Genomic DNA, 17710 nt, shown 5'->3' on the forward strand with positions numbered 1-17710 from the left:
TAAGTTTACATTGTTAACTGTGATTTTATTTATTTTAAGAAAAGAAAAAGTAGTGAACTACTGTCCAAATTGTCACAGAATCATAGAATCATAGAATGGCAGGGGTTGGAAGGGACCTTTACAGATCATCTAGCCCAATCCCTCCTTGCAGAAGCAGGTTCACCTAGATCAGGTCACATAGGAACATGTCCAGGCGGGTCTTAAAGGCTGTGCCACTGCTCCATCACCCTCACAGTAAAATAGTTTTTTCTTATATTTAAGTGGAACTTTTGTGTTCCAGCTTCATCCCATTACCCCTTGTCCCGTTGCTTACTACTACAGAAAAAAAGGATGCCTCCTGACACCCACCATTTAGATATTTGTAAATGTTAATAAGATCTCCCCCTCAGTCTCATCTTTTCTACTAAACAGCCACAGTTCCTGCAGCCTTTCCTCATATGAAAGGTGTTCCAGTCCCCTGATCATCTTGGTGGCTCTGTGCTGGACTCTCTCCAGAAATTCTCTGTCCCTCTTGAGCTGAGGAGCCCAGAACTGGACACAGGACTCCAGGTGAGGTCTCATGAGGGAAGATTGTTCAAATTTTTCCCTTTTCAAGTACACCCATTTGTCTAACAAAAAGGCCAAAGCATTTATCTTATGCACAAATTATGTTACATGGAATGAAAGAGGATAAAAAATAGGCTAAAAATATAACAATAAAATATGTACTTGTGCTGGTAAGTTTTTCCTAAGTGAGACTAAATAAGCGACATCTGTTCTCTCCATAAAATATTTAATTTAGTTCATTATTTTTCAATTTGCTCCCAAAAGCAACATCCTACTGTAGAGGTCTAAAACCACTAATTCTAAACACTGATTTGGACAGAGATGATAATGGCTTTATAACACATCAGCAGTTGAAGACAAGATCTTCAAATAAAAATCACAGACTCTAACAACAATAAAAAAATATTGTGTAACAAGGAACATGGAAAAACGTCTAAGGTACTTTTACACAGAAAAGAATGGGGGAAGAAAGCTAACCACTAAGGAAATGGGATAAGGTAAATTTTTAACACTCACTGATAAGGGCAAGTAAGCAAAACAACTAAATATCTTCATAGACTTGGATACCAGCAGCACTGTACGTCAAAAGTACACCACAATCATATTGTTTGGAAAAAAAACACGTAAAATGGAGGTGACGGGATTACATTTTTCTTTTTTTCCTTTTTAAAATTATATGAAATTCACAGGGCAGTAGCTCTAGGACAAAAATCCTTAAGGACAAACAAGATACTATGAACACAAAAATAGATTCTAAAAGAGCAGGATTCATTATTTTTAGTGAACGAAATCAGAAAAAGAAAATAAGTTGGCTCTAAGTACACTCAATGGAAGAATAAGCTACTGCAGACAACTGTAGACATCTTCATTTTTTTTACCTTAGCTCTATGTTAAGTCCAAAGGCTAAGAAAGATCTCTTAATGAATGGAGTAGTTGCAATCCAAGATGAGAAAATACTTCTCATCACAAAGACTCTCAGAAGATGAAGTGTCTTTATATTATCAATAATTCACTAAATTAATTCTATCACTCCCCACATCAGTTGCTGGCTACCCTTCAGCTCACTATCATATATTTTTTTTGTCTTTTATTTCAAGTTTTTCATGCAAGTTTATCCAACCTAACATCAAAAACAGCCTTCACTGTCAACTTCTTCAGCATTTCATAAACATCTCCACCTAGCAATGCATTTGGCCTGTTGTTTTCTGAGCCTGGAAGAAAGTTCCAAGAGTGCAAAAGATGCACAACTCCAATCTTATCCTCCAAATCACTAGACATGCTCAGTAGAGATGTTACTCCTTCAAAAAAACTCTCACTGTACCAGGACTGAATTCAGACTGGTGAATCCACCATGGGTAAATCTTGAAATTAGATCCACAAATCCAGTACAATCCATCTTGACCAACTAGGACTTCTTATCCCTACCACTCCTACTGATTTGTTTTGTGTTGCCCTGTGAAAAAGATAGGCTCTTTTAATTTCAAGTTCACTGATTATCACAACCTATTCTCTATAATGACTGCTATTAGCCTTTTCTAAGTCTGAGAAACGCTAATTGTGCACTATTTGTACAAATCCTGAGGCTGGTTTGTTTTGGTTTCTTTATAATAACAGTTCTATTTCATAGAATTTCATAGAATCATTATGGTTGGAAAAGACCTTTAAGATCATAGAGTCCAACCACTAACCAAACACTGACTAGCCCAACACTAAACTAAACCAAATCCCTCAGTACTTCATCTACGTGTTTTCTGAACATTTCTCCACTACCTGCCTGGACAGCCCGTTCCAATGCTTAATAACTCTCTCAGTGAAAAAATTCTTCCTAATGTCCAATTTAAACCTTCCCTGAAGCAATTCAAACCCATTTCCTCATTTTCTATTATTTGTTAATGGAGAGAAGAGATTCACCCCTACCTCACTACAACTCCCCTTCAGGTAGTTGTAGAGAGTGACCATGTCTCCTCTCAGCCTCCTCTTCTCTAGGCTAAACATCCCCAGCTCTCTCAGCTGCTCCTCCTAAGTCCTGTTCTCTAGACTTTTCCCCAGCTTCATTGCCCGTCTCTGGACAAGCTCAAGCACCTCTATGTCCTTAATATAGTGAGCAGCCCAGACCTGAACACAGTGTTCAAGGAGTGGCCTCACCAGCATTGAGTACAGGGGGACAATCACCTCCTTGGTCTTGCTGGTCACACTGGTTTTCATACAGGCAATGTGTCATTGGCCTTCTTAGCCACCTGGGCACACTGCCAGCTCATGTTCAGCCAGATTTCAATAAACACCTTCAGGTGCTTTTCTGCAAGACAGCTCTCCAGCCACTCTGGCTCAGGCCTCATATCATTACTGCATTTTTTGATTTCTTAAAGTGAAAACTATCCATCTCACTTTTCATAAATAAGTTCTGGAGAGCAATCACAGCTGTTGCTGTTTCACCTGAAACCCTCCTTACAATATACTTTGTATTTTTTGAGAGAGATTTCTGAAAAAGCTTAGCTTCTGAGAACAAAATTTTAAGGAAAAAAACTCCCATACTTGGCTGGCAATGGATATCAAAAATTCTTCTACCCTGTGTTAATTGTTGGGTTTCAGCTTGTAAATTAGGACTTGACACTTGGAAAAGATGATAGCCTGTACATGAAGGATGTATTTTTCAGTCCTATAACACTCTAGATTCAGCCAGATTGAGCCTCTGAAATTGCAATTTGCACATGTTCAGTAAACATTTGGTATAAGCCAAATAACTACACTCCCCAAACATTTCCTTCTTGTCCATGCTACCACTAGCTGCATGTGGAAAAGTTAAGCTTCAAGAAGCTACTAATGCTTTGATGTAGTGTCAAAATATTGATGGTTTTTAACATCTGATTTATCATCCCTGGCCCAAGAATGGCTAAAGGTACAGAAACTTCACAAACAGCAACTAAACTGAGATTTCACGTCTCAGTTTCCTACCAGTACATTAAAAATATAAACTGTTTACATTTAACAGTATAAAGAAAGTTTACATTGCACCTACAATAATACATTTCAGCCTATGATTAAAGAGCACTTACTGTAAGAAAGAATTGTTCTCAAAGGTTACATATGTAACACCTAGAGAAATTAATGGCTCAGAGGAAAAAGAAATACTATTTCTGTATTTCCATTATTTTTTTTTTTAATCTAACTACTACAACAGTTCTTTCATGATTTCAAGTTTAACATCTCATTCATTGATTAACCATTCCCAACCCCTCACAGAACAATACTCAAAAGATTCCCACTCTAGTACTTCCAGAACACAATTATTAAATAGGATAGGGCAAAAGTAGTCAGCTGGTTTCTTATACTTGGGCCTCAAGCAGTGCTCCATTTACACCACCTTATCACACAAGCAGATCTATAGAAGGGTTCTGAGCTCTTGAGCAAAGCAAATTCTCCATCTCTGAAACTAAAAAGAAATTCAAAGGCTCACAAGCCAAATTTGTCCTTAAAGCTGGCATCAGTCCCATCTTGCAATGGAGTACTGAACATCGTCCTCCTTCTTCCTTAACTCTGGAATACGTGCTATGCTTATCTTTGTACTGTTACATCACAATATATAGTGCAATAACAGTACTAATGTGTGCTAATACTTTACTGAAAAACTGTGGGGGAAATGCAGCTATCACTGATATTGAATATCTACTAAAACACTTCACAGTTTTAATAAATGACAGTGCAGTTACAGCACTGATGAAACGTACTCTTGAAAGCTAACTACCATCTAAGACAGCTGAAGGGTCTGGGCAGTATCACCATGTACAGTATGAAATAATACAAGATTAAGGGGGATTTATAAATTTTGAAGTCATAATGGGAAACCAGGTAACAAAATCAGAAAAATACTGGTATTTTATGTTCTTTGCTAATTAAAAAACGGAACACTTAATTAGATATATTTTGTAGTCATATAAAAGAACTAAAACTCAGTTATGGACATAGGTACACAATAAAACTTCAGAACTCTAAAGTACAACTACTGCAGAAACACCTTAAATAATCAGGGACCCTTATCTTTCAAAAATGACTAAGACTTCTTTTTCTAAGTCTCCACTAAGGTGTAAGCTGTGTAGATTCTGTGGCAGTCATCTGCACTATTAGCTTCAGCATCAAACCTTCAGGTTTTACTTCCTGCCAAACCAGACAGAAGAGTTAACTTGTGCTCATGTGACTCAGAATAAGCATAATATCCAACTTGCAACTGGAACTACCTCTGTAGTAAATTTAAACTCTAACATATATTTACCTCATGACTCAAGTAATCCTGTGACCCCAAAATGAGTAATTCAGGTGCCTAACGTCATTTTTAGATATCTTAGGGCATCCCTGACATCCACATAAGAATGGCAGTCATGACAAAACTACAAAAGATCTGTGTCTTTTCAGAGCAAAAACTTGAAACTAACCACAGTTTGGATATCTAACCCCACACACAAACACAACTCATGGGATTAACATTACATACATTTGAGGGTTTCCATATTTGTGTCTTTCTACACTAAAACTCAAAAAGACACAGGCTATTCTGTTTAGATCTTCATCCACATCACATGGCAGTTTGTCTTTTACCTGAAGGTCACCATCCACATTTAAACAGAAACATATCTTAGTTTTCAGTCCTACCATAACTTCTACAGTATGAAATACACACACCACTCAGAGCTCTAAACACAATCAGATGAATCAACCCCAAAGAATTCATCGTAGAACTCTTTATGAAGCCCTGATTCCACAGTCAACTCATAACTGTTACATATGTTTGGATGACAGTAACAGCCAGCCCTCAAACCTTTCACAGTTCATCAGACAAGCCACAAAGGCCTGTGAAATGCACAGCTCTGCTTCTCTTAGTAGTAGCACCATTCACTTACCAAACACAGAAACAAGGGAGAAGAGTGTAACTATCTCCTACATTTAAAAATTGCCTTTGCTTTGTCACACTATTTATTTCATGCTGGTTTAGCCCTTTCAAAAAATAAAGTATCAAGGCCTCGCAGATGTCCAAACCCCTTCTAGGTGGTCAAACCTGCCTCACCACTGAGGACTTGCCAACTCATCATAAGACTGCTGGCTGACTTTGATTTCTTAGACTAGATCTGATTCTGGCTCAGATCTTCTTCGTCTCTATGGACTTGCCTAGAACTCTCACCTTTTGGCTGAACACAGTTCCCATCATCAGATCAGCTCTGCTCACCGTGTCTGAGTGCACCATTTGTCAATGAAAACTTCAACAAGCGTGAATTTATATTCTCATGTTGTGACAACTGCTTTTCCATGAAATAAATTAAATAGCTTTCATTATTAGTTTGATGCTCCTGAATCAAGTTATAGCAGCATTACCATGTCTTCATTTGTATGGCATATGGCTACATTTTCTTCTGCACAACTTTAATGTGATACAAAGCTATTTAATGTTAAAATGTAACACATTCATTTGTTTCATTACCTCTTGTTTTTCCGACCAAAACATCTCTTGGTTTTGTTGGTACAGCATCCAGACGATAGCTATTTACAGAGCAATACTATGACTTCAAAAGCACATCAGCCTTTGGGTTCCATTCAAGCTAGTTGTTTCTTTTAAAGTACAAAAAAGCAGAGGTTAAGTAACCACTGTTTCAAAATCAGTAATGACTTATGAGCAATCCAAGTAAGCTAATATATGAAATAATAAATTCCATTTTAAAAACTAAATTTCATTACTTCCAGTAACTATCAAAATAGAAATAGAATTTCATTTTATGTTTCCAAAAGATTTAACTACCCCAAATACTGACCAAACTAGATGTTTCTGCTTTATCGCCCCAGAGAACATATTTATTTGATTCAACATCAAGGAAGAATATCTCCTGAAATCTTTTTAATAGTCACAGGAAACCTCACAAGTAGATCACAGACAATTAATAAACTCAAAATATTTAAGAAAAGTAAGGATCTATCTTTAGACCTTGGCACCAAATCATCCACATAATGCCCCCTCTCCCCTTAACTGCAATACTACTTTGTGATTTTACACTGCCATAGGAAGTGGCTTCAAAAGTAAGGAAAAGGACTAATCAAATCATACATAACATCAAGCAACAACATACCAAAACATCAGTACATTTGAATAAGGTGTTCAGGATATGATAGCTTGTCAGAGTCCATCTGGAAATACTAGTTTCATGTGTAATGTATTTTAAAACAGATTGTCACAAAATTTAAATGCAGCCATGCACTAATACCCACTAATTTCAAAGCTGTTACGTTGAGATGGCAAAGTTTGGCTTACATAGAAAGTCTTCTGCCCTTTCAAGTTAAATGTGGGACGAGTAAGCATACACAAGACTACCTTTTGCAGGCAGTGGAATGTAACAGAAGCTAGAAAAGACTGAAAGAAGTGAAAAAGCCTCAGCAAAAGGATAAGTATATAGCTCTCCTAAACCAATGTCTGCAGATAAGGAAATCCAGAACCATGTTTTTAACAGTAAGCTTCAAGTTACAGGGAAGCTGCTACAGAATCTTTTTATCATGATGCATTGCAGATTAGAAGTAGAGTGTGGATTCTGCCAGACAGCTACAGTAGAACTCTTTCCTTGATTACTGGAATAACCTATTGCATTTTAAGCAGTGTCTTCAAACTGGAAGTGTGGTTGAAGTACATTCCCAGCTTAGTTTTCATAAACACTAGACCAGCTCCCTGCGCTGGCAAGTGATGCAGGAGCAACTATACTGCTTCCAAAACCCTTAACCACTCTGACTATACACAACAATTTCTCCTACATGTTATTTTCCTAACTGTAACAAAAAGTGAGGAAAAGCATCATGCACTTTTGTGGCTGAAGTCGCATTCTAGAACAATGACACCTTTTGTGTGCTTGGTACCAAAAGATATTTAAAAAGAACAGTGCTCATTGCCATTAATGGTAGTCTGAACTATTGTTGGAAGTAACCTCAATGCCAAGGCTGCTGCTTATCTGGAAGGTCAGTGTACTGTGTACAAAACGACGTGAAAACATGGTGTCTAGCCTATGGAATACTACTGACTAAATTTTATGACCATAAGAACTAAACTAACAATTCACACTCTAATGAACAAATGTCGGTAACACTATGCTTCCAGGAAGCAGCTACCTGCACAGAAGTATGCTTGAAATATGACAGCTCAGTTTTTCAAAGGCTTAATTATTTCAGCTGACAACCTATGCTCAGTCATATAGTATATGTGTGCTTAGAAGTGTCACCATGAAACCAAATACACATTAAAAAAAAAAAATGTTCAGTAAGACTATTAAAGTAAGTAGCTCAATGAGTTTAAATGGATTCCAATAACAATGAAAGAAAAGGAGGGGATGCATCCACGAAGGTAATCTCATTTTGACAGATGAAGCTAGAACTGTAGGTGAGTAAACAATTCACAGCTGCAATGTGAGTCAATAGTGTAAAAACTAAAAGCTTTACATTACCGTGCAGCATCCTGAGATGCAGGATAGAACTTATGTACCTAGCCATCAGTAAGTACCCTGCATGCTTCAGAAATAACGTAAAAGAAAAGCAAGTGAGCTTGATAGAGGTTCAGAGGAGAAGAAAACGAGGCAAAATTCACTAAGCTTAACTATCTGGGTCAGTCAAAGGGAAAAACAAAGACTGTGGTAACTATTATATATATGTGTGTGTATACAGACACAAAGTTACGGCTAAAAATCAAAAAAGACTTTTTTTTTTTCTTCTTTTTCCTGCCAAAGAATGCTCTTGAAACCAGATTCGTCCTAACAGCTGATGGAAACTGAGAAACCTGAACTTGTGAAACGGCTGTGCCCGCCTCTAGGGCTTTCAGAGCCCTAGCTCACCGCGACTGGCGACGCAGGGCGCTCGCCCGCCGCCGCCCCCGAGCCGGCGCTGACCCGTGGCGCCAGCCCTTCCCCATCACCCGAGCCACGGAGCGGCCCCCCACGCAGCCAGCAGAAGGGTCGCCGCCCCTCCCCTCCTCCTTTCCCGCGGCCCGGCACCCCTCCCGCCGCGCCGCCGAGGAAGGCTCACGGTCACCCGCCGCCCTCTGCACGCCCCTAGCCTCACCTTGAAGGGGTTGTTGAGGTCCGGGTCAGCGAAGGGGTTGCTGTCGAAGTCGGACATGTCAGAGGCTTGCGGGTGCTGCGATCACTGCGTGGCGGCTCTCCCCCTGCGGCGGCCCCGACGCTCGCGGGCTCGCGGGTTACCCCTCGCCGCTGTTACAACCGCTGCAACCCGGGCCCGAGCCCGCCCCCTCTACCGCCCGCCAGCCACCGAGCGCCGACCTCCCAAAATGGCCGCCCCGGAAGTGAGGATTCGGGGCGGGATAACCCTGGAGGGAGCGAAGCGCTCGTTCCCGGGGCGGGCTGGAGGTGGAGAGGGAACGGAGCTTGGGAGCGCCTACTGCTGGGGTGGGGAGGGAGAAGAGCCCATTCCCGGAGCGGGGGAGGGAGAAGGGCTCATTCCGGGGGAGGGCTGCTGGGCGCCCGCTACCCTCGCCGCGCCACCTCGGCAGGTGGGCAGTGGTGGGATGGCTCTGTCCCGTCGTCCTTTCTTGTCGGCACCGGGGGGGAGGGGGGTGGTCCTGGGAGAGAGGGGCCTGGGGCCTTCCGGCTGGCGCAGGCTCGGCGCGGTAGATGTTTGTCGAGCGTGCGAAGTTTGCCGGCGGCCATGGCGGGAGCTGGGTATCTCCCCTCGGAGAGCGGCGGCCGTCCCGGCAGCTTCGGAACGTCGCCTCAGTCAGGGTCGTTTCCCTCTGGTTAACTGTGCCTCGGGGCTACTCGGTACGGTTCCGACGGCACCCAAAGGGAGGAGATGCGTAATCTATTCCTGCTGTCCCTCAGAGTAGGGCAGGGTAGCCTGTCTCGTCTGGAAAGTGAAACGCACGTGCAAAGGTAACAAGAAAGCTTTTCAATGTGAGGCTTATTTGGTAAAACACAAATTTTCTTGCTTGTTCCATTTTCCTATCAACATAAATACTATGCCAACCATACGGCTTCTCCTATGTCTTGCCCAAAGGTTCAGGAGGGGCTGCTGTGGCTTACGGCTTTGAACCACAGTCACAAAATCCCGGTTCTGTGGTTAGACATACCATAAGGGCTTCTGGAAAGTGCTCAACCATTTCAAACTGTTTGAAAGACTTCACATACCAGCAATACTGAGGCCACAGTTTGAAGAACCCAGTCCAAATGATGCAAGTAAACAGGAGCAACCGATTGAAGACCTTTAGTTGGAATCTGAAGTGTCATGTACTAGGTACAAAAGAAGCTACATTAATGCAACACTTCTAAAACCAGTAAATCCTGAATCTCTTTCCATGCTTTCTAAATAAATCATAGAATGGTAGGGTTTGGAGGAGACCTTTAGAGATCATCTAGTCCAACCCCTCCTTGCAGAAACAGGTTCACCTAGATCAGGTCGCATAGGAACATGTCCAGGCAGGTCTTGAAGACCTCCAAGGAAAGAGAGTCCACAACCCCTCTGGGCAGCCTGTGCCACTGCTCCCTCACCCTCACAGTGAAATAGTTTTTTCGTATCTTTTAAGCGGAACTTTTTGTGTTCCAGCTTCATCCCATTACCCCTTGTCCTGTTGCTAGCTACTATAGAAAAAAGGGATGTCCCAACCTCCTGACACCCACCATTTAGATATTTGTAAATGTTAATAAGATCTCTCCTCAAGTCTGCTCTTTTCTAGACTAAACAGCCCCAGTTCCCGCAGTCTTTCCTCATAAGAAAGATGTTCCAGTCCCCCGATCATCTTGGTGGCCCTGTGCTGGACTCTCTCCAAAAGTTCTCTGTCCCTCTTGAGCTGAGGAGCCCAGAACTGGACACAGGACTCCAGACGAGGCCTCACCAGGGCAGAGTAGAGGAAGAGAAGAACCTCCCTTTACCTGCTGGCCACACTCTTCTTGATACATCCCAGAATGCCATCGGCCTCTTGACCACGAGGGCACAGTGCTGGCTCATGGTTAATATCAATCAGGACTCCCAGGTCTCTCTCTGCAGAGAGACTTTCATTTAAATGTGGGAGGGAGGAGGAATGTTTGAGGCAGGCCCGATGCAGAGAAATTGCTGTGAGAGTAAAACTGGCCTTTTACCTTTGGTATTCAGATGGGTTTGGTGGATTTTTTTTCCCATGTAATAATTATGGATAACTGTGAGGCACACCATCCAGGTTTTTTTGATGACTATTTCAGAGCGTTAATGCATTTATGTATTTTAATGGCTCAACATATATCATTACTCTGATCCAGATGCTGGCAGTCGTTACAATGGTGGCATTCTGTCAACAACTCAGGAAAAATCCTACATATACATGAGAATTGACTTTTCATAGATCAGGAAAGAAAGCAGTGATTGCTTCAAGGCTTTCTGTTAATTTTTGCAGAAGTTTCTTATTTGTGAAGGACTGTCAGATTTAAAATGGTATGCAACAAGACAGTCAACCAATATACATTGTGGAATTAGGCACAATCATTTGTATAGCTCACTTACAGTGACAGCTAATCAAATCATGGTGTTTTCTAGTATTTACCCATGGCTCATTGTGTCATAGCTCAATGTTATGTGTTGATAGTTCAAAAGCTGTGTGCATTGGCAATTGTATATTTCCTTCTCTTTCAGCTGAACATAAATGAATGCATGCCTGAACGACTGAACATTTGTCTGAAAATAGTTTCTTTTCCTGTGTGCTTACTGGTGCTTTAAGACATGGACATTGCAACATTTCTCTGTTAATGACTGGTGCACAGTTAAGGAGGAATAATCTGTCATCTCATGAGTTTCAAGGCAATAATGAAACTGTATTAGGATGTTTTTGGAAAGCATAGTATTTTACAATGAAATAATAGAACTTGGATAGTGCGTCTTTGCTTGCCTTAGAAAATGTTAACTGATACTAATTGACTGCTGAAAACAAGAATTAGTTATGTTTCCAGCTAATTGAGTACTTTATACTAAATGTAAACAACAGGGCCGATATAAATGAGCATTGTTTGATGCTGAGGGTAAGCATTGTCAAGTTTATTTTTTTTCTTTTTCCAAAAGAGTTGCAGGATTAAAAAAGAAAGAAAAGTGATTAGCCAAGGAGCACCCTGCCCTCCCTCCCGCCCCCCCCCCCCCAACAAGTGCTCTCTACACTGTGCTTTTGAAATAGAGGAATTTTAGGATTTTTTGTAAGAATTACTTGCAAGTAGCTTGTTTATAATTGTGGTACAAGATATAGCTCATAAATACATCAATCTGATTTTTAATATGCCAAGAAGTTCATTGAAAAATACGTTCTAGTAGAGAATGGGTGACATTATTTAGATAAAAATAGAGAGAACTTGGTGATAGCGTAAGTGCAAGTTAGAGTTTCAAATTAAGTCATGTAGGGATACCAATTTTGAAATCCATCTGAAAGTTTAGGTAGAAGACAACTGGTCTGTTAAGTAAAACTCTACAGAAAAGTTATTCGGTAACAGCTCTTGGAACAGTTTAAAATGTAAGAACTGTTCTGGCTTTTACAGCAGAGCAATTTATTTCCAAAATGTTGGAAAGATTTTTTTTTTTTTTTAATTTGGAAGAAAGGAGAGAGAAGTATGATAAACAGGTATTTCAATATTATTCTTGAAGGTCATGAGCTGCAATGTGCCCCAAAATCTTTTGCATCAATGTAGCAGAAAAATGTGTGGAGAGGATAGGAGAAAGCACAGAAATCATGGCAGCATTCAGAGCTCCCAAGAATCTACAGACTCCCATGTAACCTCTATTGTTTTTTCTTACAACCAATGAAGCCTTGATTCCACAAGATAATAAATCCTGTTTAAGTGTGCTGATTGCTGAATCAAAATATCTTTATTTCCGTTATACAAAATGTTTAGCTAATCTAAACTGTAAATAATCTGAAGAGGTAGCTTTAGTCTGTTTCTGGGCATGGGGCAGCTTTGCCATTTCTGCTGTCAGAAGGTACACTTGCACTCCTTTCTCAGTAGAGCCCGCTTACAGGAGGCAGTTTGTGATCAAGTGTCCTGGTTTAGCAAGGAGCAGCTTTTGGCTTAGTAACAGGGGGAGCGGGTTGCAGTGAAGACCCGGTAAAGAGTTTGCGGACTCTCCCCCCGGTTCCTGGGTTCAGACCCACCTCCGGCCCGGCTGGGCCAATCTGGCGCCTCTGCCATCACTAGTTAGGGGACGGGAATTCGGGATGCCAGTCAGGAGGTGTAAGAGTGATACAAGATGGAGGCGACCACGCGGACCCTTCAGCCAGAGAAGGAGGAAGGAAGGAGAAGCAATAGACCAGAGACTTCTCTGCCAGCCATGGCAAGAATGCAAGCTGTGCCCCTGAAACCTGTGGAGATCCATGGCAGGACCGAGAGTTACCAGCAGCTCCATGTGAGTGAGCCCGGACGGGCGAGGGACTGTGTGGGGAGACGGCCATGGCCCAGGCCGTGCTGGAGAGCCTGCAGGCCGCAGAGCAGCCCCACACGAGAGGCAGAGAGGAGCTGCAGCCTTTGGGATAAGTGCGTGTCGGAGCAGCCCGTGCAGGGCTGCCGTGTGTGTGAGGTACCCCACTGACTTGCAGGGAGGATGGGTGTGGAGTTCACCACCAACGGAACAAACGGCAGAAGCTATCGGGAACAGACTGACTGAAACCCCCACTGCCTGCCCCCCAAACCGTTCAGGGGGGACAGGGTAAAAACCCCGGGATCAGGGCTCTGAGCCCCGGAAGAGGGGAGGTGTGGCAGGAAGGTGTTCTTAAAAAGGCTGGTTGGACACTTCATTGATGTATTACTCTGTGTTGTTTCATTTTGGTTATGTTTTGGGTTTTTGGGGGTATGTTTTAGTTGATGTTGCATTAAATTGTTTTTCTGTTTTCTTCCCCAAACCGAGTGGCCTGGTCTGTTTTGTCCTGAACCTTAAGCAGCAATTAAGCTCTCCCTGCCCTTGAGCAGTTCTCAGCCTCTTCAGTACTCGGGGCTAATCATGGTCTTTGTTCCCTGATGGGCCTAAACCAGGACACCAAGCCAAGCCTCTGGGGTCACCTAACAAGGGCAACAGTGAATATTCACAGGCTGATGAGCATCTTGCCCATTTTTTGAGAACTCTGACTACATTCTGAAGCCCTACACTTAGGTTGTCCCACTGTATTCCAAAACTGTAGCAGAATATTTTGAATTCATCTCTATGGACAGCTCACTTTGGAGGTAGGAGAAGGTTTCCCAGGGAAGCAGCTGAATTGCATCAGGGAATGAGTAACTGATGCATCGCCAGGTTGTGGTCATTTTGCCAAAGGTCAGTCTAGTACTGACAGTGATCTCAAGCCCTGCATGCCCATGGTCTACTCCAGTCTCTTGCTGTGACTAACCCTGCCCTTTGGGCTTTACTCCAGACCTGGACTGACCTGAACACATGTGCATCCAGCCTGTTCCTCACGCACCTCCAGAGAATCAGAACTGAACTTTAGTTCACATTAGGACACCAACTCTTCATATTCACTGCCTGGAGTAACTGATTTTGCTCATGTCCAGGTGTCCTAAGCATATGCTGTGTAGTAATAAAATGGATTCATTCTTTGCTTGAGCAAGTGAATCATCTTTGCTGACCTAGAATGACATTATTCAGTGTCACATCATTCAAAATGAAGGTTAGATAGGAAAAGTAAAAGTTGTCCTCAGTGCAGCCATTAGTCTCTGCTGGTCTTCGTAGTCCTCTTGGTCCTGTTCTGGGACTCTACAAAGAACAGGTAATCCTCAGCCCATTTTTCCTTCTGCCCCATTTCCCTGTGGTCCAGGTGCTGGTTTTCATCCAAGTAGCAGAGTGCTTCTCTCATGACACAGAATGCCTGTGTTTTCAGAAGATGCAGGCACAGCATAATTATCACCAGCAAGTTGTCTATTTCTCTCACAGACTGAATTTGTCTGACAGTTTCCCATCCCACAGACAGCAAAGGTAAACATAAGCACACTTACAGAGTCTGGCAATCACTAGTATTCATCAAGAGAGCAGAATGTGAATATGTATGAAGAGTTATTCCTTCTGGAGTATATATATGTATCTATATATACATATCTCTCTCTCTTCATCTAGCTGAGGACAGAACAGTAGAAATTTGCCCCCTCTTGCCTGGAGAGTTGTTACACCAGTGGGTAAAGTCACATGCTGCCACAAATGCTGCCTTTAAGAGCATGACTGACCTACTGTGGGAGACAGTGTGTGGGCACAATGAATAGTAATTTCTGCAGTCATGAGGGAAGATACACCAAAGCAAACACATGCTCTTTGGGAGCTGGGAGAACATTCCAGGCAGCTGTGGAGGGAAGCCAAGCAGCACTAGCAGTATGTGCTGCTTGCATATGTTCTTGTACCAACTCAAGAGTGGGAAGAAAAGCAGAAGCTAAGGCAGGTGATAGAAGAACTAGTTCAGTCACTGAGCAGACCTCAGTTTCACCTGTCTCCTTCTCCCCCTGTGTTATCTCTTGCTGTATTTGTATGGCAGATGACTGGCTTCTGCAGCCCTTTTCTTACCCCTCCCCAGTCTCCTCTCATCATATCTCCTGTCATATCTATACTCCTGAAGAGGAGGTACGCTAGTGGACTTCAGTAGGAATTGTCTAGACAATAACAGGGCGTGTGCTCCCTTCCAGCCAAATGATTGTGGTTAATGATTTTACAGAGTGTCTCTCATCCTTTCCAATTTAAAACTACATGAATAATGGAATATAAACAGTTATCTGCATTTTTATTCTTTTATGTTTTGCATTGCATTTTAATCACATTTTTTCATTGAGTTATTATTAAGTTGTAATTATTAAGCAATTAAATTCCAATTAGAAAGCAATTGAATTGCAATACTGGGATCTTGGAAATTCAGGGTACGAATTTGTATACATGTGAGGAATGATTATTTAAAACTGTGGTCCTCAAATGTCAGGAGTTCTATTCTGCAACAAATAATGAGGAAAGACTGAGAACAAAGGTGTGGGGAATGGTGGTTTCTTGGTTTCAATTAAACTATACACATTTTTTGAGAACAAATGTGATTCTCTTGTTACTGATGTGCAGATGTAAGTAGTTACTAATCTTCACACAAAGCCCAACAATATCTGGATAATTTTAGGCTTTGGGATGCCTAGCCCAGCATCATTCCATCTCTATGTGTACCTATTCATACTATATGTGACCATTAATTGACAAGAAGGCTCATGCTTGGCACAGAGGGTCTCAATACATCTGCATCAGGACATGTACTGCTGTCATCAGGTAAGAATCCGTACATTAGCTGCTGCAGTCACTGCTCTAGTGAAAGTGAAAATTGTGCATTGCTTTTGCAGTGCTGAATAGTGTCCTGACAGTGAAGCAGTACTTGAATGACAGTTGCTTCTGGCCAGGAAAGTGTGGGATGTCTGATATTGCAAAGAGGAGGCAAGCTCTTCCAAAGAGGCCAGTCCACAGGGAACTCCACAAGGAAACAGAATGGACAAGTGAACGACTGCATACGCAGCAGTCAGAGCATCAGACTTCATGCCACCCAAAACATTTGACATTTCGATCTTGCTAAGTGAACAGAGGAGTTGGAAAAGTACCCTTGTGTGCAGACTGACTCAAACCTGTCCTTCAAGGTAATATGACAAAGCACAGCTGCATACGTGGAGCCACAACTTCAGACAACAAGGGACATCTAAGGCAGTCACCTGCAGTCTGAAAATAAGTCTCAGATACAGAAAAAACAAAATTCCAAAACTAAGAATCAGATGATGAAATTTGTCTTGAAAGTTACAACACTGCTGGGGAGATTTTGTTTGGTAGAGATATTCTGAAGGCTGCAATAGCAGACATGAAGTGAAGCTGACAGAAAGATTCCTATCTGTATTAAATAGGAAAGATACAGCATTGAAGGCAGATTTTGGATTAACTTGGATAGGCATGATTCTTCTGTGATTATGTCCACTTTTAAATATAAAAAAAGAAAAACTAGTGATTCCCTGAAATGTCAGCAACTGGAAAAAACAGAGATGACAGTAAACCAGAAGCTTGGTAACCAGATATGACCGCTTGGGTAGGATGGTCTTTTTATAAAGGCATAGCAGCTTTTTCCTGTTTTTGTCTGCTCAAACTCTAATCCTGAGAAATTTTTTAGGGCAGTGGCAAAAAGAGTGACTTATCACATGTGTAGGCACATGCCTAAAGCAGAGGGTATATGTTCTGTTATATGACATCACTTTATGAAAATATCCATAGGAACAATGGCTTTCAGGATTCCCTGCAAACTTTCATTTTCTGAAAAATAAAAAGAACAAAAAAATCAGATGTGGTCTATTGCTGATGGCGTAAGTAATGTGAAGTTTATGTTCTTCTTTTCAGGAATTTATGCTGTCATGGGAGCTGCGTGTGGCATTTAGGAAAGCACATCCACTTAAGGGCTGACTTTTGAGAAATCTTTTGCATCTTACTTGTGTACCTAAAAGGGTATTTAGGAAAGGGGAGGGAACTGAGTATGCACAGAAGAGACCTTTGAGAATTTCTGATGGCTACTCATACACACAGTTGTAGAGGCAGCATGGTTTGAAATGAGAGGCATTTATTGCACATAGGTTCATATTAAAAAAATACTTTCAGTCTTTAATACATAACTTTTCTTTGAATTTGCTCGTTGACATTCATAACAAGTGATTAATAAGATCCTTAAAAGGAAAATCATCTTGGAAGAAGTAAAAAAAACACCCACTTATTATTCTGCAGACTTTCAGAGGGGGCAAATTATAGATATGAAAAATGACAGGTTTCAGCATGTAGATTAGGCTTCCTCCAAAGAGGAAGAAACATAAATGAAGTGTTTGTTAAACTTTTGTCTCTTCAGAGTTAAAGTCAATTAGAGAAGATGGATATTTTATCTTAAAAATGTAGTAATTACTTTCTCCTAATAGCCTAGCTCAGTGCATGCTTTCAAGAGAAAAAGCATTGTTTCTTTAAAGCACAACAGATCTCTGGAGGAAGAGATCAACATTTTCTACTGATTCCTTATTGCAACAGACTTGTTTTTAAAAGAGGGGAGAATGAAAAAAAAAAAAAAAGGAAAGAAAACAGGCATAAGACTAAATCTAACTGCTGGAAGGAAATACAACAATGGAACCAGATTAGTCATTTTATTGTGACCCTGATCTGTTGTTTACAAAAGTGT

The 17710-nt window shown here is 41.4% G+C and overlaps 1 protein-coding gene across 1 annotated transcript in view; it reads right to left on the reverse strand.

Annotated features, from left to right (window-relative positions):
- SCAMP1 (secretory carrier membrane protein 1) overlaps positions 1 to 8828 on the reverse strand; it is a 43378-nt gene extending 34550 nt beyond the window's left edge. The window contains exon 1 of the mRNA XM_062018969.1: positions 8620 to 8828. Coding sequence (XP_061874953.1) covers positions 8620 to 8676 — 57 coding nt within the window. The 5' untranslated portion in view covers positions 8677 to 8828. The remainder of the gene's footprint in view (positions 1 to 8619) is intronic.
- Between the last annotated feature and the right edge of the window lie 8882 nt (positions 8829 to 17710).

This window comes from Colius striatus, chromosome Z (assembly GCF_028858725.1).
Source record: "Colius striatus isolate bColStr4 chromosome Z, bColStr4.1.hap1, whole genome shotgun sequence".
Lineage (NCBI taxonomy): Eukaryota > Metazoa > Chordata > Aves > Coliiformes > Coliidae > Colius > Colius striatus.